Raw genomic sequence first — 24,359 nt, 5'->3', positions numbered from 1 at the left:
GGCCGTTCCTCTGGGCTGGGTTCATCCAGACAGATATAAATCCTCTAGTTTTAGAGGGAATCCCATTCGGCCGTTCCTCTGGGCTGGGTTCATCCAGACAGATATAAATCCTCTAGTTTTAGAGGAACCATCTGTCGTTCCCTCTGGGCTGGGTTCATCCAGACAGATATAAATCCTCTAGTTTTAGAGGAATCCCATGGTCTAGGATCAGTTTGGGGGGTTTCCATGGATATAAATCTGTTTTAGGTCAGCACTCCCAAGTCCAGACAGATATAGATGACCTCTGGTTTTAGAGGAATCTATTGGTGGCTTATCAGGAACCTAAATCCTAGTTTTAGACATGAGATGACCTCTGGTTCTAGGTGGCTTATCAGGAACCCCTAGGGCTGGATCCAGACAGATACAGATGACCTCTGATTTTAGAGGTGGCCCATCAGGAACCTCCTAGAGTCGGTAGGACAGGATACAGCTGACCTCCGGTTCTTATTGGTGGCTTATCAGGAACCTGATCTTAGATCATACACGATACAGCTGACCTCTGGTTCTATTGGTGGCTTATCAGGAACCTGATCCTAGATCAGACACGATACAGCTGACCTCTGGTTCTATTGGTGGCTTATCAGGAACCTGATCCTAGATCAGGACTCCCAGTCAGACACTTGATACAGATGACCTCAGTCATATTTCTGCTCAGGACCTTCCCGTTATCCAACTGCACACAGATTAGTGAGATCACATCTCAACAAGAGTAACTCCTAATTTCTAGAGAAAAGTAGACTGGTAGATTTTTTTTTTTTTTACAAAAACATTTTTATTTTAATTCCAAAAGTCGTTAAAATCATATTTTTATAAACAACTTGTACGTATTGATCCTTGGTAGCCGTGTCTGTAAACCGAACACTTCCGAAGGATCGGTCAGATCCCACAAACACACAGGAATACATAGTGGCCCAGGCGAGATGAACCTAAAGCATCTCACTGTTCAGAATAGTAGGAATCCTTCAAACGTGTCCCCAAAGTGGCACCCTATTCCCTAAATAGTACACTAAATTTGACCAGGGTCCTGGTTTAAAGTAGTGCACTATATAGGGAATAGGGTGTGACTTGACCGACATGAAGTATAGGACCGGGGTCCTAACTGGCCAACTCAACACATCAGATTCACAACTTTATTGCTCTGCGTCTATAAAAACCAAAACGATGCTCTCTAGGGAGGGCCCAGACCAGGCTAGTGGGGCTCCAGACCGGGCTAGTGGGGCTCCAGACCAGGCTAGTGGGGCCCAGACCAGGCTAGTCGTCCTTCTCCTAGTGGTGAGCTCTCTAGGAGGCTGGAGGTCCCAGACCAGGCTAGTGGTGAGCTCTCTAGGAGGCTGGAGGTCCCAGACCAGGCTAGTCGTCCTCCTAGTGGTGAGCTCTCTAGGAGGCTGGAGGTCCCAGACCAGGCTAGTCGTCGGTCTCCTTCTCCTCCTCCTCTCCTCCCTGGTAGTGTCTGTACTCGGGCTTCAGCTCCCACGTGTTCTTGTGGGTTCCCTTCACGTTGTAGATGCCGATGTCACGCAGAATCTCTTTCAGGTAACTCTGAATGAAGGGGGGAGAGAGACGGGAGGGAGAAGAGAGGGGAAGGGAGAGGAGAGGAGAGACGGGAGGGAGAGGAGAGACGGGAGGGAGAGGAGAGACGGGGGAGGGAGAGGAGAGACGGGAGGGAGAGGAGAGACGGGAGGGAGAGGAGAGAGACAGGAGGGAGAGGAGAGAGAGGGGAGGAGAGAGGAGAGGGAGAGGAGGAGAGAGAGAGGGGAGGGAGAGGAGAGAGGGAGAGGAGAGAGAGAGAGGGAGAGGGAGAGGAGAGAGGGGAGGGAGAGGAGAGAGAGAGGGGAGGGAGAGAGGAGAGAGAGAGGGGAGGGAGAGAGGAGGGAGGGGAAGGGAGGGAGAGAGAGGGAGGGAGAGGAGGGAGAGGAGAGAGGAGGAGGGAGAGGAGGAGAGGAGAGGAGAGGAGAGAGGGGGAGGGAGAGGAGAGAGAGGAGGAGGGAGAGGAGAGAGGGAGGGAGAGGAGAGAGAGACGGGAGGAGGAGAGACGGGGGGACATGGGAGAGTTAAGGTGTTGTATTATAATAGACTACTATCACACAGGAATAGGGAGCAGGAAAGAGTGTTGAGTTTCCAGTCTGGTCTTGAATTCCCTGTTTCATCTCTTTATGTACAAAAGGAAATATTGTGTAAAGTATTACATCACTAACTTGACCAGATAAAAATCCACCTCAGATTGAAATACAAACCACCTCAGACGACCCGTTCATTAGGCATCCGTCTCTACCTCAGACTGAAACATAGATGGCAGCAGGTGATGTAGTAATACCAGGTGTATATAGTAGTATATAGTAGTATATAGTAGTATATAGTAGTATCTCACCACAGGTTGTTTGGTGATGTTATAATACCAGGTGTTTATAGTAGTATATAGTAGTATACAGTAGTATATAGTAGTATATAGTAGTATACAGTAGTATATAGTAGTATATAGTAGTATATAGTAGCATCTCACCACAGGTTGTTTGGTGATGTAGTAATACCAGGTGTATATAGTAGTATATAGTAGTATATAGTAGTATATAGTAGTATCTCACCACAGGTTGTTTGGTGATGTTATAATACCAGGTGTTTATAGTAGTATATAGTAGTATACAGTAGTATATAGTAGTATATAGTAGTATCTCACCACAGGTTGTGTGGTGATGTTGTAATACCAGGTGTTTATAGTAGTATATAGTAGTATCTCACCACAGGTTGTTTGGTGATGTTGTAATACCAGGTGTTTATAGTAGTATATAGTAGTATCTCACCACAGGTTGTTTGGTGATGTAGTAATACCAGGTGTTTATAGTAGTATATAGTAGTATATAGTAGTATCTCACCACAGGTTGTTTGGTGATGTAGTAATACCAGGTGTATATAGTAGTATATAGTAGTATCTCACCACAGGTTGTTTGGTGATGTTGTAATACCAGGTGTTTATAGTAGTATATAGTAGTATACAGTAGTATATAGTAGTATATAGTAGTATCTCACCACAGGTTGTTTGGTGATGTTGTAATACCAGGTGTTTATAGTAGTATATAGTAGTATACAGTAGTATATAGTAGTATACAGTAGTATATAGTAGTATACAGTAGTATACAGTAGTATATAGTAGTATATAGTAGCATCTCACCACAGGCTGTTTGGTGATGTCGACACCTCAGGTCCTTGATGTTGTAATACCAGGTGTATATAGTAGTATACAGTAGTATACAGTAGTATACAGTAGTATATAGTAGTATATAGTAGTATATAGTATACAGTAGTATATAGTAGTATATAGTAGCATCTCACCACTGGTTGTTTGGTGATGTAGTAATACCAGGTGTATATAGTAGTATATAGTAGTATATAGTAGTATATAGTAGCATCTCACCACTGGTTGTTTGGTGATGTAGTAATACCAGGTGTATATAGTAGTATATAGTAGTATATAGTAGTATACAGTAGTATATAGTAGTATATAGTAGCATCTCACCACTGGTGTTTGGTGATGTAGTAATACCAGGTGTTTATAGTAGTATACAGTAGTATATAGTAGTATACAGTAGTATATAGTAGTATACAGTAGTATATAGTAGTATACAGTAGTAGTATAGTAGTATACAGTAGTATACAGTAGTATATAGTAGTATATAGTAGCATCTCACCACAGGCTGTTTGGTGATGTCGACCAGGTCCTTGATGTAGTAATACCAGGTGTTTATAGTAGTATATAGTAGTATATAGTAGTATACAGTAGTAGTATAGTAGTATATAGTAGTATCTCACCACAGGCTGTTTGGTGATGTCGACCAGGTCCTTGATGTTGTAATACCAGGTGTTTATAGTAGCATACAGTAGTATACAGTAGTATATAGTAGTATATAGTAGTATACAGTAGTATATAGTAGTATATAGTAGTATATAGTAGCATCTCACCACAGGCTGTTTGGTGATGTGATGTACCAGGTCCTTGATGTTGTAATACCAGGTGTTTATAGTAGTATATAGTAGTATATAGTAGTATACAGTAGTATATAGTAGTATATAGTAGTATATAGTAGCATACAGTAGTATACAGTAGTATATAGTAGTATATAGTAGTATATAGTAGTATATAGTATATAGTAGTATACAGTAGTATATAGTAGTATATAGTAGTATACAGTAGTATACAGTAGTATATAGTAGTATATAGTAGTATATAGTAGTATATAGTAGTATATAGTAGTATATAGTAGTATATAGTAGCATCTCACCACTGGTTGTTTGGTGATGTCGACCAGGTCCTTGATGTCGTAATACCAGGTGTATATAGTAGTATACAGTAGTATATAGTAGTATACAGTAGTATATAGTAGTATATAGTAGTATACAGTAGTATACAGTAGTATATAGTAGCATCTCACCACTGGTTGTTTGGTGATGTCGACCAGGTCCTTGATGTCGTAATACCAGGTGTATATAGTAGTATACAGTAGTATATAGTAGTATACAGTAGTATACAGTAGTATATAGTAGTATATAGTAGTATACAGTAGTATATAGTAGTATATAGTAGTATATAGTAGTATACAGTAGTATATAGTAGCATCTCACCACAGGCTGTTTGGTGATGTCGACCAGGTCCTTGATGTTGTAATACCAGGTGTATATAGTAGTATACAGTAGTATATAGTAGTATACAGTAGTATATAGTAGTATACAGTAGTATATAGTAGTATATAGTAGTATACAGTAGTATATAGTAGTATATAGTAGTATACAGTAGTATATAGTAGTATACAGTAGTATATAGTAGTATATAGTAGTATACAGTAGTATATAGTAGTATACAGTAGTATATAGTAGTATATAGTAGCATCTCACCACAGGCTGTTTGGTGATGTCGACCAGGTCCTTGATGTTGTAATACCAGGTGTATATAGTAGTATACAGTAGTATATAGTAGTATATAGTAGTATATAGTAGTATACAGTAGTATATAGTAGTATACAGTAGTATATAGTAGTATATAGTAGTATATAGTAGTATACAGTAGTATATAGTAGTATACAGTAGTATATAGTAGTATATAGTAGCATCTCACCACAGGCTGTTTGGTGATGTCGACCAGGTCCTTGATGTTGTAATACCAGGTGTATATAGTAGTATATAGTAGTATATAGTAGTATATAGTAGTATATAGTAGTATACAGTAGTATACAGTAGTATATAGTAGTATATAGTAGTATATAGTAGTATATAGTAGTATCTCACCACAGGCTGTTTGGTGATGTTGTAATACCAGGTGTATATAGTAGTATATAGTAGTATACAGTAGTATACAGTAGTATATAGTAGTATATAGTAGTATATAGTAGTATACAGTAGTATATAGTAGTATATAGTAGTATACAGTAGTATATAGTAGTATATAGTAGTATATAGTAGTATATAGTAGTATACAGTAGTATATAGTAGTATACAGTAGTATATAGTAGTATATAGTAGCATCTCACCACAGGCTGTTTGGTGATGTCGACCAGGTCCTTGATGTTGTAATACCAGGTGTATATAGTAGTATATAGTAGTATATAGTAGTATACAGTAGTATATAGTAGTATATAGTAGTATATAGTAGTATATAGTAGTATACAGTAGTATACAGTAGTATATAGTAGCATCTCACCACAGGCTGTTTGGTGATGTCGACCAGGTCCTTGATGTTGTAATACCAGGTGTATATAGTAGTATACAGTAGTATATAGTAGTATATAGTAGTATATAGTAGTATATACATTACATAAGTCATTTAGCAGAGCTCTTATCCAGAGCGACTTACAAATATAGTAGTATACAGTAGTATATAGTAGTATACAGTAGTATATAGTAGTATATAGTAGTATACAGTAGTATATAGTAGTATACAGTAGTATATAGTAGTATATAGTAGTATATAGTAGTATACAGTAGTATATAGTAGTATACAGTAGTATATAGTAGTATATAGTAGTATATAGTAGTATACAGTAGTATATAGTAGTATATAGTAGTATATAGTAGCATCTCACCACAGGCTGTTTGGTGATGTCGACCAGGTCCTTGATGTTGTAATACCAGGTGTATATAGTAGTATACAGTAGTATATAGTAGTATATAGTAGTATATAGTAGTATATAGTAGTATATAGTAGCATCTCACCACAGGCTGTTTGGTGATGTCGACCAGGTCCTTGATGTTGTAATACCAGGTGTTTATAGTAGTATACAGTAGTATACAGTAGTATATAGTAGTATATAGTAGTATATAGTAGTATATAGTAGTATATAGTAGTATACAGTAGTATATAGTAGTATATAGTAGTATATAGTAGTATACAGTAGTATATAGTAGTATACAGTAGTATACAGTAGTATATAGTAGTATATAGTAGCATCTCACCACAGGCTGTTTGGTGATGTCGACCAGGTCCTTGATGTTGTAATACCAGGTGTATATAGTAGTATATAGTAGTATATAGTAGTATACAGTAGTATATAGTAGTATATAGTAGTATATAGTAGTATACAGTAGTATATAGTAGTATACAGTAGTATATAGTAGTATATAGTAGTATACAGTAGTATATAGTAGTATCTCACCACAGGCTGTTTGGTGATGTCGACCAGGTCCTTGATGTTGTAATACCAGGTGTATATAGTAGTATATAGTAGTATATAGTAGTATACAGTAGTATATAGTAGTATCTCACCACAGGCTGTTTGGTGATGTTGTAATACCAGGTGTATATAGTAGTATATAGTAGTATATAGTAGTATACAGTAGTATATAGTAGTATACAGTAGTATATAGTAGTATACAGTAGTATATAGTAGTATATAGTAGTATACAGTAGTATACAGTAGTATATAGTAGTATATAGTAGTATATAGTAGTATATAGTAGTATACAGTAGTATATAGTAGTATATAGTAGTATATAGTAGTATACAGTAGTATATAGTAGTATATAGTAGTATATAGTAGTATACAGTAGTATATAGTAGTATATAGTAGTATACAGTAGTATATAGTAGTATATAGTAGTATATAGTAGCATCTCACCACTGGTTGTTTGGTGATGTCGACCAGGTCCTTGATGTCGTAATACCAGGTGTATATAGTAGTATACAGTAGTATATAGTAGTATATTGTAGTATATAGTAGTATACAGTAGTATATAGTAGTATATAGTAGTATACAGTAGTATACAGTAGTATACAGTAGTATATAGTAGTATATAGTAGTATATAGTAGTATACAGTAGTATATAGTAGTATACAGTAGTATACAGTAGTATACAGTAGTATACAGTAGTATATAGTAGTATATAGTAGTATACAGTAGTATATAGTAGCATCTCACCACAGGCTGTTTGGTGATGTCTACCAGGTCCTTGATGTTGTAATATTGATGCTTCTCAAAAGCTGAGAACAGCATGTCCAACACCTGCTGTTTGTCGACCCTCGCTCTTTTACCTTCCTCCTTCTTCTTCCTGTCGTACTCCAGCTGGACGGACACACACACACACACACACTCTGTATTAGTCCAGCTCAGGGGAGGAAATGTCTGGCTGTTGTTGTTGTTGTTGTTGAGGGGGCCTAAAATGTGTACAGACAGTGCACATCGTCGTGCAGGCAGCCGAGGCTCCTTACGTTGTAGGAATGGTTGGCCACTGGTTTGTAGTTGGTGGTAACAGCCTTCTCTAGTTGCTGAGACAATCTCACTGGCTTGGATAACTCTTCTATCTGCAGTCTGGAGACACGGGACAGAGAGAGAGACAGAGAGAGAGACAGAGAGAGACGGAGAGAGAGAGACAGACAATGAGTGACAGAGACAGAGTGAGAGAGAGAGAGAGAGAGAGACACAGAGACAGAGAGAGACAGAGACAGAGAGAGAGAGAGAGAGACGGAGAGACAGAGAGAGAGAAACAGACAGAGAGACAGATAGACAGTGAGTGACAGAGAGACAGAGAGAGAGAGACAGAGAGAGAGAGACAGAGAGAGACAGAGACAGAGAGAGAGAGACAGAGACAGACACAGAGAGAGAGAGACAGAGACAGAGAGAGAGAGACAGAGAGAGAGTGCGGAGAGAGAGAGACAGAGTGCGGAGAGAGAGACACGGAGAGAGAGAGAGAGACAGAGAGACACAGAGAGAGAGGACAGAGAGACACACGACAGAGAGAGAGTGACAGAGAGAGAGACGAGACAGATAGACAGTGAGTGACAGAGAGACATAGAGAGACAGAGAGACACACAGACAGAGAGAGAGAGAGTGTGTAGGTACGTACCGCTTGAGTTTCATGTAGTTCTCGCTGACGGCAGGTCGACACTCTGCTCTCTGCACCACCAGGCCCTCCAGGGAGATTCTCTCTGTTAGAAAGGAGAACCGGTGACGTCTCTGTGTGTGTTGACTCACTCTCCCACATGGCAACATTTAATCTATTTTAATGTGATATTCCTCAGTGAGACATCCACAGTGGCAGTACAACGCCACACAGCCAGGAGAAGAGAGACCAACTGATCACTAGGGTCGTCTAACAGGAGAAGAGAGACCAACTGATCACTAGAGTCGTCTAACAGGAGGAGAGAGACCAACTGATCACTAGGGTTGTCTAACAGGAGAAGAGACCAACTGATCACTAGGGTCGTCTAACAGGAGATGAGAGACCAACTGATCACTAGGGTCGTCTAACTGATCACTAGGGTCGTCTAACAGGAGATGAGAGACCAACTGATCACTAGGGTCGTCTAACTGATCACTAGGGTCGTCTAACAGGAGAAGAGAGACCAACTGATCACTAGGGTCGTCTAACAGGAGAAGAGAGACCAACTGATCACTAGGGTCGTCTAACAGGAGAAGAGAGACCAACTGATCACTAGGGTCGTCTAACAGGAGAAGAGAGACCAACTGATCACTAGGGTCGTCTAACAGGAGAAGAGAGACCAACTGCTCACTAGGGTCGTCTAACAGGAGAAGAGAGACCAACTGATCACTAGGGTCGTCTAACAGGAGAAGAGAGACCAACTGACCACTAGGTCGTCTAACTGTAGAAAAGAGACCAACTGATCACTAGGGTCGTCTAACTGATCACTAGGGTCGTCTAACAGGAGAAGAGAGACCAACTGATCACTAGGGTTGTCTAACAGGAGAAGAGAGACCAACTGATCACTAGGGTCGTCTAACTGATCACTAGGGTCGTCTAACAGGAGAAGAGAGACCAACTGATCACTAGGGTCGTCTAACTGATCACTAGGGTCGTCTAACAGGAGAAGAGAGACCAACTGATCACTAGGGTCGTCTAACTGATCACTAGGGTCGTCTAACAGGAGAAGAGAGACCAACTGATCACTAGGGTCGTCTAACAGGAGAAGAGAGACCAACTGATCACTAGGGTCGTCTAACAGGAGAAGAGAGACCAACTGATCACTAGGGTCGTCTAACAGGAGAAGAGAGACCAACTGATCACTAGGGTCGTCTAACTGATCACTAGGGTCGTCTAACAGGAGAAGAGAGACCAACTGATCACTAGGGTTGTCTAACAGGAGAAGAGAGACCAACTGATCACTAGGGTCGTCTAACTGATCACTAGGGTCGTCTAACAGGAGAAGAGAGACCAACTGATCACTAGGGTCGTCTAACAGGAGAAGAGAGACCAACTGATCACTAGGGTCGTCTAACAGGAGAAGAGAGACCAACTGATCACTAGGGTCGTCTAACAGGAGAAGAGAGACCAACTGATCACTAGGGTCGTCTAACAGGAGAAGAGACCAACTGATCACTAGGGTCGTCTAACAGGAGAAGAGACCAACTGATCACTAGGGTCGTCTAACAGGAGAAGAGAGACCAACTGATCACTAGGGTCGTCTAACAGGAGAAGAGAGACCAACTGATCACTAGGGTCGTCTAACAGGAGAAGAGAGACCAACTGATCACTAGGGTCGTCTAACAGGAGAAGAGAGACCAACTGATCACTAGGGTCGTCTAACAGGAGAAGAGAGACCAACTGATCACTAGGGTCGTCTAACAGGAGAAGAGAGACCAACTGATCACTAGGGTCGTCTAACAGGAGAAGAGACCAACTGATCACTAGGGTCGTCTAACAGGAGAAGAGAGACCAACTGATCACTAGGGTCGTCTAACAGGAGAAGAGACCAACTGATCACTAGGGTCGTCTAACAGGAGAAGAGAGACCAACTGATCACTAGGGTCGTCTAACAGGAGAAGAGAGACCAACTGATCACTAGGGTCGTCTAAAAGGAGAAGAGAGACCAACTGATCTCTAGGGTCGTCTAACAGGAGAACAACATTCTCCACCAGACAGTCCGAACCTCCAGCTTCCTGCCCAGGTTCTACATCTCACCAACCTCCACCAGACAGAGGCCCAACCTCCACCAGACAGAGGCCCAACCTCCACCAGACAGAGGCCTAACCTCCACCAGACAGAGGCCTAACCTCCACCAGACAGAGGCCCAACCTCCACCAGACAGAGGCCTAACCTCCACCAGACAGAGGCCTAACCTCCACCAGACAGAGGCCTAACCTCCACCAGCCTCATGCCCAGGCTCCACACCTCTCAGTTGGGAAGAGACTGAGGGGACTCACCTGGGCCTGACCCCGCCCCCGAAACCGAGGTGCTGCCATCAGATCTCTCTTCTGACTGGCCTACAGGGAGGGGGAGGGAGGGAGGGGGAAAGGGAGGAGAGGGTGGTCCGATAAGAAATAACACCAGGGTTTAGAATAGCTGCTTTCTGGCGAAGAGGCAGTAACCACGGAGATGAACTGCTCGGCAACGACGGTTGGTCTTCAAACGCCTTGCAGAACAACACAGCTGACGGTGGCCAGGCTTCACACTCAAACCAGGAAGTATCTCAAAACAGAACTTTATATACTGTCTTCAACTCACACACAAGGATAAACCATGAGCTTCACACTCAAACCAGGAAGTATCTCAAAACAGAACTTTATATACTGTCTTCAACTCACACACAAGGATAAACCATGAGCTTCACACTCAAACCAGGAAGTATCTCAAAACAGAACTTTATATACTGTCTTCAACTCACACACAAGGATAAACCATGAGCTTCACACTGACACACTGACACACAAGGATAAACCATGAGCTTCACACTGACACACAAGGATAAACCATGATCTTCACACTGACACACAAGGATAAACCATGATCTTCACACTGACACACAAGGATAAACCATGATCTTCACACTGACACACAAGGATAAAACCATGATCTTCACACTGACACACAAGGATAAAACCATGATCTTCACACTCACACACAAGGATAAACCATGAGCTTCACACTGACACACAAGGATAAACCATGATCTTCACACTGACACACAAGGATAAACCATGAGCTTCACACTGACACACAAGGATAAAACCATGATCTTCACACTGACACACAAGGATAAACCATGATCTTCACACTGACACACAAGGATAAACCATGATCTTCACATTGACACACAAGGATAAACCATGATCTTCACACTGACACACAAGGATAAACCATGATCTTCACACTGACACACAAGGATAAACCATGATCTTCACATTGACACACACCCCCGAGGGAGAGGAGAGGAGGACGTGCACATTAGAAGAGGCATAAAGATCATTGCACAAATCATGACGTCAAACCAAAACACTCCACCACCAGATCAATACCATCATATTGATTGGTTTGTTTATGTTATTAACAAGCTCCAGATATCATTCCAGTAGCAGATCACATCTGAACTACGGAGCTGATTGGTTCACAGCGGTTCTGATCCGATCTCAGAGACAGCCAGCGGAGTTACTGAGACACGCAGAGGGCCTCCATCTGTTCTGCTGTGGCAACATGCAGCCCACAACAAAGACAGAGAGATGGAGAGAGACGGGACGGGGCAGAGAGAGACGGAGAGAGACGGGAAGGGGCAGAGAGAGACGGAGAGAGACGGGAAGGGGCAGAGAGAGAGACGGGAAGGGGCAGAGAGAGACGGAAGGGGCAGAGAGAGACGGGAAGGGGCAGAGAGAGACGGAGAGAGACGGGAAGGGGCAGAGAGAGATGGAGAGAGACGGGAAGGGGCAGAGAGAGACGGGAAGGGGCAGAGAGAGACGGGAAGGGGCAGAGAGAGACGGGGAGAGACGGGAAGGGGCAGAGAGAGACGGAGAGAGACGGGAAGGGGCAGAGAGAGACGGAGAGAGACGGGAAGGGGCAGAGAGAGACGGAGAGAGACGGAAGGGGCAGAGAGAGATGGAGAGAGAGAGAGATGGAAGGGGCAGAGAGAGACGGGGAGAGACGGGAAGGGGCAGAGAGAGACGGGGAGAGACGGGAAGGGGCAGAGAGAGACGGAGAGAGACGGGAAGGGGAGAGAGAGAGATGGAGAGAGACGGGGGGCAGAGAGAGACGGAGAGAGACGGGAAGGGGCGGAGAGAGACGGAGAGAGACGGGAAGGGGCAGAGAGAGACGGGAAGGGGCAGAGAGAGACGGAGAGAGACGGGAAGGGGCAGAGAGAGACGGGAAGGGGCAGAGAGATGGAGAGAGACGGGAAGGGGCAGAGAGAGACGGAGAGAGACGGGAAGGGGCAGAGAGACGGAGAGAGACGGGAAGGGGCAGAGAGAGACGGGAAGGGGCAGAGAGATGGAGAGAGACGGGAAGGGGCAGAGAGAGACGGAGAGAGACGGGAAGGGGGGCAGAGAGAGACGGGAAGGGGCAGAGAGAGATGGAGAGAGACGGGAAGGGGCAGAGAGAGACGGAGAGAGACGGGAAGGGGCAGAGAGATGGAGAGAGACGGGAAGGGGCAGAGAGAGACGGAGAGAGACGGAAGGGGCAGAGAGAGACGGAGAGAGACGGGAAGGGGCAGAGAGAGATGGAGAGAGACGGGAAGGGGCAGAGAGAGATGGAGAGAGACGGGAAGGGGCAGAGAGAGACGGAGAGAGACGGGAAGGGGCAGAGAGAGACGGAGAGAGACGGGAAGGGGCAGAGAGAGACGGAGAGAGACGGGAAGGGGCAGAGAGAGACAGAGAGAGACGGAGAGAGACGGGAAGGGGCAGAGAGAGAGAGACGGGAAGGGGCAGAGAGAGATGGAGAGAGACGGGAAGGGGCAGAGAGAGACAGAGAGAGACGGAGAGAGACGGGAAGGGGCAGAGAGAGAGAGAGACGGGAAGGGGCAGAGAGAGACGGAAGAGAGAGAGACGGAAGGGGCAGAGAGAGATGGAGAGAGACGGGAAGGGGCAGAGAGAGATGGAGAGAGACGGAAGGGCAGAGAGGAGACAGAGAGAGACGGAGAGAGACGGAAGGGGCAGAGAGAGACGGGAAGGGGCAGAGAGAGATGGAGAAGAGAGAGGAGAGAGGAGAGGAGAGAGACGAGGAAGGAAGGGGCAGAGAGAGATGGAGAGAGACGGGAAGGGGCAGAGAGAGACGGAGAGAGACGGAAGGGGCAGAGAGAGATGGAGAGAGACGGAAGGAAGAGATGGAGAGAGACGGAAGGAGAGAGAGATGGAGAGAGACGGAAGGGGCAGAGAGAGATGGAGAGAGACGGGAAGGGGCAGAGAGAGATGGAGAGAAGACGGCAGAAGGCAGAGAGAGATGGAGAGAGACGGGAAGGGGCAGAAGAGGATGGAGAGAGACGGGAAGGGGCAGAGAGAGGAAGGGGGCAGAGGAGAGAGACGGGAAGGGGCAGAGAGAGACGGAGGGAGAGACAGGAAGAGAGACGGGAAGGGGCAGAGAGAGATGGAGAGAGACGGAAGGGGCAGAGATGGAGAGAGAGACGGGAAGGGGCAGAGAGAGACGGAGAGAGACGGGAAGGGGCAGAGAGAGACGGAAGGGGCAGAGAGAGATGAGACGGAAGGGGCAGAGAGAGAGATGGAGAGAGAGGAAGGGGCAGAGACGGGAGAGGCAGGAAGGGGCGGAGGCAGAGAGAGACGGAGAGAGGGAGACGGGAAGGGGGGCAGAGAGAGACGGAGAGACGGGAAGGGGCAGAGAGAGATGGAGAGAGACGGGAAGGGGCAGAGAGAGATGGAGAGACGGGAAGGGGCAGGGGGCAGAGAGAGACGGAAGGGGCAGAGAGAGACGGGAAGGGGCAGAGAGAGACGGAGAGAGACGGAAGGGGGAGAGAGAGACGGGGGGCAGAGAGACGGGAAGGGGCAGAGAGAGACGGAGAGAGACGGAAGGGGCAGAGAGATGGAGAGAGACGGGAAGAGGAGAGGCAGAGATGGAAAAGGGGCAGAGACGGAAGGGAGAGATGGAGAGAAGGGGCAGAGAGAGAGAGAGGGAAGGGGCAGAGAGAGAGAGACAGAGAAGGGGCAGAGAGAGATGGAGAGAGACGGGAAGGGGCAGAGAGAGATGGGGAAGAGAGAGAGAGACGGAGAGACGGAAGGGGCAGAGAGAGATGGGAAGGGGCAGAGAGAGGAGACAGAGAGAGAGACGGAGAGAGACGGGAGAGAGAGAGAGAGGACGAAGAGGCAGAGAGAGAGGGGCAGAGAGAGACGGGAAGGCAGAGACGAGAGAGACGGGGGGCAGAGAGACGAGAGAGGGGATGGAGGGCAGAGAGAGACGGAAGGGGCAGAGACGGAAAGGGGAGAGAGATGGAGAGAGAGAAGGGGCAGAGAGAGACGGGAAGGGGCAGAGAGAGACGGAAGGGGCAGAGAGACGGGGGGCAAGGGGCAGAGAGAGCAGAGAGAGAGAGAAGGAGAGAGACGGGAAGGGGCAGAGAGACGAGAGAGACGGAAGGGGCAGAGAGAAGGGGCAGAGAGAGACGGGAAGGGGCAGAGAGAGATGGAGAGAGACGGGAAGGGGCAGAGAGAGACAGAGAGAGACAGGAGAGGGAAGCAGAGAGAGACGGAGAGAGACGGCAGAGGGGCAGAGAGAGAGAGAGATGGAGAGAGACGGAAGGGGCAGAGAGAGATGGAGAGAGACGGGAAGGGGCAGAGAGAGAGAGATGGAGAGAGACGGAAGGGGCAGAGAGAGATGGAGAGAGGAAGGGGCAGAGAGACAGAGGAAGGGGCAGAGAGAGATGGAGAGAGACGGAAGGCAGAGAGAGGAGAGACAGAAGGGGCAGAGAGAGATGGAGAGAGGGAAGGGGCAGAGAGAGATGGAGAGAGACGGAAGGGGCAGAGAGAGATGGAGAGAGACGGGAAGGGGCAGAGAGAGACGGAGAGAGACGGGAAGGGGCAGAGAGAGGAGAGACGGAAGGGGCAGAGAGAGAGAGAGACGGGAAGGGGCAGAGAGAGAGACGGAAGGGGCAGAGAGAGATGGAGAGACGGCAGAGAGAGACGGAAGGAGAGAGACGGGAAGGCAGAGAGAGACGGAGAGACGGGAAGGCAGAGAGAGATGGAGAGAGACGGGAAGGGGCAGAGAGAGACGGAAGGGAGAGATGGAGAGAGACGGGAAGGGGCAGAGAGAGATGGAGAGAGACGGGGAAGGGGCAGAGAGAGATGGAGAGAGACGGGAAGGGGCAGAGAGAGAGAGACGGGAAGGGGCAGAGAGAGAGACGGGAAGGAGAGAGACGAGAGAGGAAGGGGCAGAGAGATGGAGACGGAAGGGGCAGAGAGAGAGATGGAGAGAGACGGGAAGGGGCAGAGAGAGATGGAGAGAGAAGAGAGAGAGATGGAAGGACGGGAAGGGGCAGAGAGAGATGGAGAGAGACGGAAGGGGCAGAGAGAGATGGAGAGAGACGGAAGGGGCAGAGAGAGATGGAGAGAGACGGGAAGGGGCAGGGGCAGAGAGATGGAGAGAGACGGGAAGGCAAGGGCAGAGAGAGATGGAGAGAGACGGGAAGGGGCAGAGAGAGAGAGACGGGAAGGGGCAGAGACGGAAGGGGCAGAGAGAGACGGAGAGAGACGGAAGGGGCAGAGAGAGACGGAGAGAGACGGGAAGGCAGGGGCAGAGAGAGACGGGAAGGGGCAGAGAGAGACGAAGGGGCAGAGAGAGAGACGGGAAGGGGCAGAGAGACGGAAGGGAGAGGAGAGACGGCAGAGAGAGATGGGGAAGAGAGACGGAGAGACAGAAGGGAGAGAGAGAGAGATGGAGAGAGACGGGAAGGGGCAGAGAGAGACGATGACGGAGGCAGAGAGACGGAAGGGGCAGAGAGAGACGGAAGGGGCAGAGAGAGGGAAGGGGCAGAGAGAGGACGGAGGGGCAGAGAGAGATGGAGAGAGACGGGAAGGGGCAGAGAGAGATGGAAGGGGCAGAGAGAGATGGAGAGAGACGGAAGGCAGAGAGAGACGGAGAGCAGAGACGGAAGGGGCAGAGAGAGGAGAGAGACGGAAGGCAGAGAGAGATGGGAAGGGGCAGAGAGAGATGGAGAGAGACGGAAGGGGCAGAGAGATGGAGAGACGGGAGACAGGAAGGGGCAGAGAGAGATGGAGAGAGACGGGAAGGGGCAGAGAGAGATGGAGAGAGACGGAAGGGGCAGAGAGAGATGGAGAGAGACGGAAGGGGCAGAGAGAGACGGGAAGGGGCAGAGAGGGAAGGGGCAGAGAGAGATGGAGAGAGATGGAGAGAGAGAAGAGACGGGAAGGGGCAGAGAGAGATGAGACGGAAGGGCAAGAGAGGAGAGAGACGGAAGGGGCAGAGAGATGGAGAGAGACGGAAGGGGCAGAGAGAGATGGAGAGAGACGGGAAGGGGCAGAGAGATGGAGAGAGACGGGGAAGGGGCAGAGAGAGACGGAAAGGAGAGAGATGGAGAGAGACGGGAAGGAGAGATGGAGAGGGGGAGAGAGAGATGGAGAGAGACGGGAAGGGGCAGAGAGAGATGGAGAGAGGGGAAGGGGCAGAGACGGAGAGAGACGGGAAGGGGCAGAGAGAGACGGAGAGAGACGGGAAGGGGCAGAGAGAGGAGAGAGACGGGAAGGGGCAGAGAGAGAGGAGAGAGACGGGAAGGGGCAGAGAGAGAAGGAGAGAGACGGGAAGGGGCAGAGAGAGAGAGAGAGAGACGGAAGGGGCAGAGAGAGGAGAGAGACAAGGGGCAGAGAGAGATGGAGAGAGACGGAAGGGGCAGAGAGATGGAAGAGAGAGACGGGAGGGGCAGAGAGAGATGGAGAGACGGGAAGGGGCAGAGAGAGACGGAAGGGGAAGAGAGAGACGGGAGAGGATGGAAGCAGAGAGAGATGGAAGACGGGGAAGAGAGATGGGAGAGAGAGAGACGGAAGGGGCAGAGAGAGATGGAGAGAGACGGGAAGAGGGCAGGGAAGGGGCAGAGATGGAGAGAGACGGGAAGGGGCAGAGAGAGATGGAGAGAGACGGGAAGGGCAGAGAGAGATGGAGAGAGACGGAAGGGGCAGAGAGAGATGGACGGAAGGGGCAGAGAGAGACGGGAAGGGGCAGAGAGAGATGGAGAGAGGGGAAGGGGCAGAGAGAGAGAGGAGAGAGACGGAAGGGGCAGAGAGAGAGACGGGCAGGGGCAGAGATGGAGAGAAACGGAGAGAGAGGGAAGGGGCAGAGAGCAGAGAGAGATGGAGAGAGACGGGAAGGGGCAGAGAGAGATGGAGAGAGACGGAAGGGGCAGAGAGAGATGGAGAGAGACGGAAGGGGCAGAGAGAGGAGAGAGACGGGAAGGGGCAGAGAGAGAGAGAGAGACGGGAAGGGGCAGAGAGAGATGGAGAGAGACGGGAAGGGGCAGAGAGAGATGGAGAGAGACGGAAGGGGCAGAGAGAGATGGAGAGAGACAGGGAAGGGGCAGAGAGAGATGGAGAGAGACAGAGAAGGGGCAGAGAGAGATGGAGAGAGACGGGAAGGGGCAGAGAGAGAGGGCAGAGACGGGGAAGGGGCAGAGAGAGATGGAGAGAGACGGGAAGGGGCAGAGAGAGATGGAGAGAGACGGCAGAGAGACGGAGAGAGACGGGAAGGGGCAGAGAGAGACGGGAGAGAGACGGAAGGGGCAGAGAGAGATGGAGAGAGACGGGAAGGGGCAGAGAGAGAGACGGAGAGACGGGAAGGGGCAGACAGGAGAGGAGAGAGACAGGAGAGAGATGGAGAGAGACGGGAAGGGGCAGAGAGAGATGGAGAGAGACGGGAAGGGGCAGAGAGAGATGGAGAGAGACGGGAAGGGGCAGAGAGAGAGATGGAGAGAGACGGAAGGGCAGAGAGAGAGGAGAGAGACGGAAGGGCAGAGAGAGATGGAGAGGACGGAAGGGGCAGGGATGGAGAGAGAGATGGAGAGAGAAGGGGCAGGGAAGGAGGCAGAGAGAGATGGAGAGAGACGAGAGATGGAGAAGGGGCAGAGAGAGATGGAGAGAGACGGAAGGGGCAGAGAGACGGAGAGAGACGGCAAGGGGGCAGAGAGAGACGGAAGGGGCAGAGAGAGACGGAGAGAGGGGCAGAGAGAGATGGAGAGAGACGGGAAGGGGCAGAGAGAGACGGAGAGAGACGGAAGGGGCAGAGAGAGACGGAGAGAGACGGAAGGCAGAGAGAGATGGAGAGACGGGGAAGGGGCAGAGAGAGAGATGGAAGGGGCAGAGAGAGATGGAGAGAGACGGGAAGGGGCAGAGAGAGATGGAGAGACGGAAGGGGCAGAGAGAGATGGAGAGAGACGGGAAGGGGCAGCAGAGAGAGATGGAGAGAGACGGAAGGGGCAGAGAGAGACGGAGAGAGAGACGGGAAGGGGCAGAGAGAGACGGAGAGAGACGGGAAGGGGCAGAGAGAGAGAGAGAGACGGAAGGGGCAGAGAGAGATGGAGAGAGACAGGAAGGGGCAGAGAGAGAAGGGGAGAGACGGAAGGGGCAGAGAGAGATGGAGAGAGACGGAAGGGGCAGAGAGAGGGCAGAGAGAGAGAGACGGGAAGGGGCAGAGAGAGAGATGGAGAGAGACGGAAGGGGCAGAGACGGGAAGGGGCAGAGACGGGAAGGAGAGGAGAGAGGGAAGGGGCAGAGAGAGATGGAGAGAGACGGAAGGGGCAGAGAGAGACGGGAAGGGGCAGAGAGAGACAGGAAGGGGCAGAGAGAGATGGAGAGAGACGGGAGAGGGGAGAGAGAGAAGGGGCAGAGAGATGGAGAGAGACGGGAAGGGGCAGAGAGAGAGAGAGACGGAAGGGGCAGAGAGAGATGGAGAGAGGGGAAGGGGCAGAGAGAGATGGAGAGAGACGGGAAGGGGCAGAGAGAGATGGAGAGAGACGGGAAGGGGCAGAGAGAGATGGAGAGAGACGGGAAGGGGCAGAGAGAGATGGAGAGAGACGGGAAGGGGCAGAGAGAGATGGAGAGAGACGGGAAGGGGCAGAGAGAGATGGAGAGAGACGGGAAGGGGCAGAGAGAGATGGAGAGAGACGGAAGGGGCAGAGAGAGACAGGGAAGGGGCAGAGAGAGATGGAGAGAGACGGGAAGGGGCAGAGAGAGACGGAGAGAGACGGGAAGGGGCAGAGAGGAGAGAGACGGAAGGGGCAGAGAGAGAGACGGGAAGGGGCAGAGAGAGAGATGGGAAGGGGCAGAGAGAGAGACGGGAAGGGGCAGAGAGAGATGGAGAGAGACGGGAAGGGGCAGAGAGAGATGGAGAGAGACGGAAGGGGCAGAGAGAGACGGAGAGAGACGGGAAGGGGCAGAGAGAGATGGAGAGAGACGGGAAGGGGCAGAGAGAGAGAGACGGGAAGGGGCAGAGAGAGATGGAGAGAGACGGAAGGGGCAGAGAGAGACGGGAAGGGGCAGAGAGAGACGGAGAGAGACGGGAAGGGGCAGAGAGAGATGGAGAGAGACGGGAAGGGGCAGAGAGAGATGGAGAGAGACGGGAAGGGGCAGAGAGAGATGGAGAGAGACGGGAAGGGGCAGAGAGAGAGAGAGACGGGAAGGGGCAGAGAGAGATGGAGAGAGACGGGAAGGGGCAGAGAGAGACGGGAAGGGGCAGAGAGAGATGAGAGACGGGAAGGGGCAGAGAGAGACGAGAGAGACGGAAGGGGCAGAGAGAGATGGAGAGACGGGGGGAGAGACGGGGCAGAGAGAAGGGGCAGGAAGGGGCAGAGGGGCAGAGAGGGGCAGGAGAGAGAGGGGAAGGGGCAGAGAGAAGGGGGAGAGAGACGGAAGGGGAGAGAGAGATGGAGAGAGACGGGAAGGGGCAGAGAGAGATGGAGAGAGACGGAAGGGGCAGAGAGATGGAGAGAGACGGGAAGGGGCAGAGAGAGATGGAGAGAGACGGGAAGGGGCAGAGAGAGATGGAGAGAGACGGAAGGGGCAGAGAGAGATGGAGAGAGACGGGAAGGGGCAGAGAGAGATGGAGAGAGACAGGGAAGGGGCAGAGAGAGATGGAGAGAGAAGGGGAAGGGGCAGAGAGAGATGAGACGGGGGCAGAGAGACACGGGAAGGGGCAGAGAGAGAGATGGGGCAGAGAGAGAGAGACGGGAAGGGGCAGAGAGAGGAGAGAGACGGGAAGGGGCAGAGAGATGGAGAGAGAGAGGGAAGGGGCAGAGAGAGACGGAGAGAGACGGGAAGGGGCAGAGAGAGGAGAGACGGAAGGGGAGAGAGAGATGGGAAGACGGAAGGGGCAGAGAGAGATGGAGAGAGACGGGAAGGGGCAGAGAGAGATGGAGAGAGAGATGGAGAGACGGGAAGGGGCAGAGAGAGATGGAGAGAGACGGAAGGGGCAGAGAGAGATGGAGAGAGACGGAAGGGGCAGAGAGATGGACGGGAAGGGGCAGAGAGAGAGAGAGAGAGAGAGACGGGGAAAGGGGCAGAGAGAGATGGAGAGAGACGGGGGGCAGAGAGAGATGGAGAGAGACGGGAAGGGGCAGAGAGAGATGGAGAGAGACGGGAAGGGGCAGAGAGAGATGGAGAGAGACGGGAAGGGGCAGAGAGAGATGGAGAGAGACGGGAAGGGGCAGAGAGAGACGGAGAGAGACGGGAAGGGGCAGAGAGAGAGGGAGAGAGACGGGAAGGGGCAGAGAGAGACGGAGAGAGACGGAAGGCAGAGAGAGAGAGACGGGAAGGGGCAGAGAGAGAGAGACGGGAAGGGGCAGAGAGAGATGGAGAGAGACGGGAAGGGGCAGAGAGAGACGGAGAAGGGGGGGCAGAGAGAGAGACGGGAAGGGGCAGAGACGGAAGGGGCAGAGAGAGACGGGAAGGGGCAGAGAGAGAAGGGGCAGAGAGACGGGAAGGGACGGAGAGAGAGAGGAGAGACGGGAAGGGGCAGAGAGAGATGGAGAGAGACGGGAAGGGGCAGAGAGAGACGGGAAGGGGCAGAGAGAGATGGAGAGAGACGGGAAGGGGCAGAGAGAGATGGAGAGAGACGGGAAGGGGCAGAGAGAGATGGAAGGGGCAGAGAGATGGGAAGGGGCAGAGAGAGATGGAGAGAGACGGGAAGGGGCAGAGAGAGATGGAGAGAGACGGGAAGGGGCAGAGAGAGATGGAGAGAGACGGGAAGGGGCAGAGAGAGATGGAGAGAGACGGGAAGGGGCAGAGAGAGATGGAGAGAGACGGAAGGGGCAGAGAGAGAGAGACGGGAAGGGGCAGAGAGAGACAGGAAGGGGCAGAGAGAGATGGGAAGAGACGGAGAGAGACGGAAGGAGCAGAGAGAGACGGGAAGGGGCAGAGAGAGACGGAGAGAGACGGGAAGGGGCAGAGAGAGATGGAGAAGGGGCAGAGAGATGGAGAGAGGGGGGCAGAGAGAGATGGAGAGAGACGGGAAGGGGCAGAGAGAGATGGAGAGAGACGGGAAGGGGCAGAGAGAGATGGAGAGAGACGGGAAGGGGCAGAGAGAGATGGAGAGAGACGGGAAGGGGCAGAGAGAGATGGAAGGGGCAGAGAGAGAGGGGAAGGGGCAGAGAGAGATGGAGGGGAAGGGGCAGAGAGAGGGAAGGGGGAAGAGAGAGAGAGAGAGACGGGAAGGGGCAGAGAGAGAGAGAGACGGGAAGGGGCAGAGAGAGAGAGGGGCAGAGAGAGAGGAGGCGGGAAGGGGCAGAGAGAGAGAGAGAGACGGAGACGAAGGGGCAGAGAGAGATGGAGAGAGACGGGAAGGGGCAGAGAGAGATGGAGAGAGACGGGAAGGGGCAGAGAGAGATGGAGAGAGGGACGGGGGCAGAAGGATGCAGAGAGAGAGAGAGACGGGAAGGAGAGAGATGAGACGGGAAGGGGCAGAGAGAGATGGAGAGAGACGGGAAGGGGCAGAGAGAGATGGAGAGAGACGGGAAGGGGCAGAGAGAGATGGAGAGAGACGGGAAGGGGCAGAGAGAGATGGAGAGAGACACGGGAAGGGGCAGAGAGAGATGGAGAGAGACACGGGAAGGGGCAGAGAGAGATGGAGAGAGAGACGGGAAGGGGCAGAGAGAGATGGAGAGAGAGACGGGAAGGGGCAGAGAGAGATGGAGAGACGGGAAGGGGCAGAGAGATGGAGAGAGACGGGAAGGGGCAGAGAGAGAGATGGAGAGAGACGGGAAGGGGCAGAGAGAGAGATGGAGAGAGACGGGAAGGGGCAGAGAGAGAGATGGAGAAGGAGAGAGAGGCAAAGGGACCTTAGAGGCGGAGGGATACACAGTACTACTTACCCTGAGGCGGAGGGATACACACAGACACGCAGTACTACTTACCCTTTGATGACTCTAATGGATGAAAGATCAGCTTTGATCACAAACCATGCTCATTTGCAGTCGGGAAAACACAAGGCATTTTGACAGTCAATATTATCTGACTTCACATTCAAATAGAGGTTATGACTCAGACAACATGGCCTCCAGGTTTCATGGTTACTCAAACAGCACCTTACCCCCACACACTTAGGTAGCACGGCGCCCCGCACACTTAGCTAGCACGGCGCCCCGCACACTTAGCTAGCACGGCGCCCCGCACACTTAGCTAGCACGGCGCCCCGCACTTAGCTAGCACGGCGCCCCGCACACTTAGCTAGCACGGCGCCCCGCACACTTAGCTAGCACGGCGCCCCGCACACTTAGCTAGCACGGCGCCCCGCACACTTAGCTAGCACGGCGCCCCGCACACTTAGGTAGTATGGTGCCGTTTAGCACACAGCTCCTGGGTGCACCAGAATAGACCAACATTTCTTCATCATCATCATGTTTACAGCTGGGGGGGGTATCTGTTCCTTACCTGACTGGGTCTCAGTGAACACGGCCAGGGTCTGTCCTCCTACAGTCTGCATGGTGAACGGGTGGTCCCTGGGGGCCTGCACTCCCGTTGGCTTGTCCCCGAGGCTGTCAATCATGGTCAGGTCTTCGTTCAGAGTGAATTCCACCTGGTGCACAACAAGTGTAAGTTACGTCAGTTCAGGACCAGGATCAATATTCCATAGGAATGCAGTTCATCTGTGTCAGTAACCATAGTTACTAGTATTACCTCTGCCTTCCCTTGGTTCCTAAAGCAAAAGAAGAAGAAAACAACTGATTAGCTAAATCCCCTTTAGCGAGCTACTTCTCTTTAGCCAGCAGAGGAAGTAAACAACGATGGGGAGATGACGGAGAGACTGGAGAGAGACAGACGGAGAGACTGGAGAGAGACAGACGGAGAGACTGGAGAGAGACAGACGGAGAGACTGGAGAGAGACAGACGGAGAGACTGGAGAGAGACAGACGGAGAGACTGGAGAGAGACAGACGGAGAGACTGGAGAGAGACAGACGGGGCAGACGAACAATAACACACACACACTACATACTTCCCGATCCGGAGTTTCCCCACCTCTCCCCTGCCTGATGCTTTGGCCCATTGCTGGGACAGGTATTTGGGCACCTGTGGGCAAAGACACTGGTTGTTAGCTAGCCAGCTAACGTGTGCAGTGTGATGATAATGATAGTTACTGTAGTCTCCTTCAATAGATCGCTAGTCTCGTCCTCATCCATCCGCGCTGCCACTAGCTACTACTAGTGTTAGCCGCTAGCTACTAGTGTTAGCCGTGTTAGCCGCTAGCTACTAGTGTTAGCCGCTAGCTACTAGTGTTAGCCGCTAGCTACTAGTGTTAGCCGCTAGCTACTAGTGTTAGCCGCTAGCTACTAGTGTTAGCCGCTAGCTACTAGTGTTAGCCGCTAGCTACTAGTGTTAGCCGCTAGCTACTAGTGTTAGCCGCTAGCTACTAGTGTTAGCCGCTAGCTACTAGTGTTAGCCGCTAGCTACTGTTTATACCCTACATTTCCAACGTACCTTTACCAGCCACACGCCCGTGTTCTGTTTAGCACCAGTTAAATCCACTTCGCCTTTCTCTGACATGTTTAAAACGTTGTTTAAAATCACCTCTTACACGTTACCATTACAATTCGTTTGGCGTTATGAGGTGGGCTCGCTAACGATAACGAAACAACACACGGTCCGGTAAACTGAACGAACCATAACTACGGAGGCGCAAGAGA

At 50.5% G+C, this 24,359-nt stretch overlaps 1 protein-coding gene and 1 long non-coding RNA gene across 7 annotated transcripts; one reads left to right on the top strand and one right to left on the bottom strand.

Moving 5' to 3' along the window:
• Positions 1-785: 785 nt before the first annotated feature.
• Positions 786-24,359, bottom strand: gtf2f2a (general transcription factor IIF, polypeptide 2a). Of its 4 annotated transcripts, XM_052512583.1 has the most exons (10): positions 24,154-24,359; positions 23,672-23,745; positions 23,355-23,373; positions 23,109-23,253; positions 22,592-22,603; positions 10,680-10,739; positions 8,365-8,446; positions 7,730-7,829; positions 7,440-7,583; positions 786-1,578 (listed from the first exon to the last, which is right to left on the bottom strand). In XM_052512583.1, exons 1-10 carry the CDS (start codon positions 24,217-24,219, stop codon positions 1,444-1,446), a joined length of 837 nt encoding a protein of 278 aa, XP_052368543.1. In that variant the 5' UTR covers positions 24,220-24,359; the 3' UTR covers positions 786-1,443. The 4 variants fall into 4 exon arrangements, with proteins under 4 accessions (XP_052368543.1, XP_052368544.1, XP_052368545.1 ...); XM_052512584.1 differs by lacking the exon at positions 22,592-22,603; XM_052512585.1 differs by lacking the exon at positions 10,680-10,739 and having other exon boundaries at positions 24,154-24,358.
• LOC127926954 (uncharacterized) lies at positions 4,642-7,592 on the top strand. 3 transcript variants are annotated; one of them, XR_008125664.1, is made up of 3 exons: positions 4,642-4,702; positions 5,345-5,582; positions 7,467-7,592. It is a non-coding gene; the product is annotated as an uncharacterized LOC127926954 (long non-coding RNA). The 3 variants fall into 3 exon arrangements; XR_008125663.1 differs by lacking the exon at positions 4,642-4,702 and adding an exon at positions 4,912-4,972; XR_008125662.1 differs by lacking the exon at positions 4,642-4,702 and adding an exon at positions 5,132-5,192.

The sequence above is a fragment of the Oncorhynchus keta genome, unplaced genomic scaffold (genome assembly GCF_023373465.1).
Source record: "Oncorhynchus keta strain PuntledgeMale-10-30-2019 unplaced genomic scaffold, Oket_V2 Un_contig_871_pilon_pilon, whole genome shotgun sequence".
Taxonomy (NCBI): domain Eukaryota; kingdom Metazoa; phylum Chordata; class Actinopteri; order Salmoniformes; family Salmonidae; genus Oncorhynchus; species Oncorhynchus keta.
This window is presented reverse-complemented; position numbering and strand designations above follow the sequence as displayed.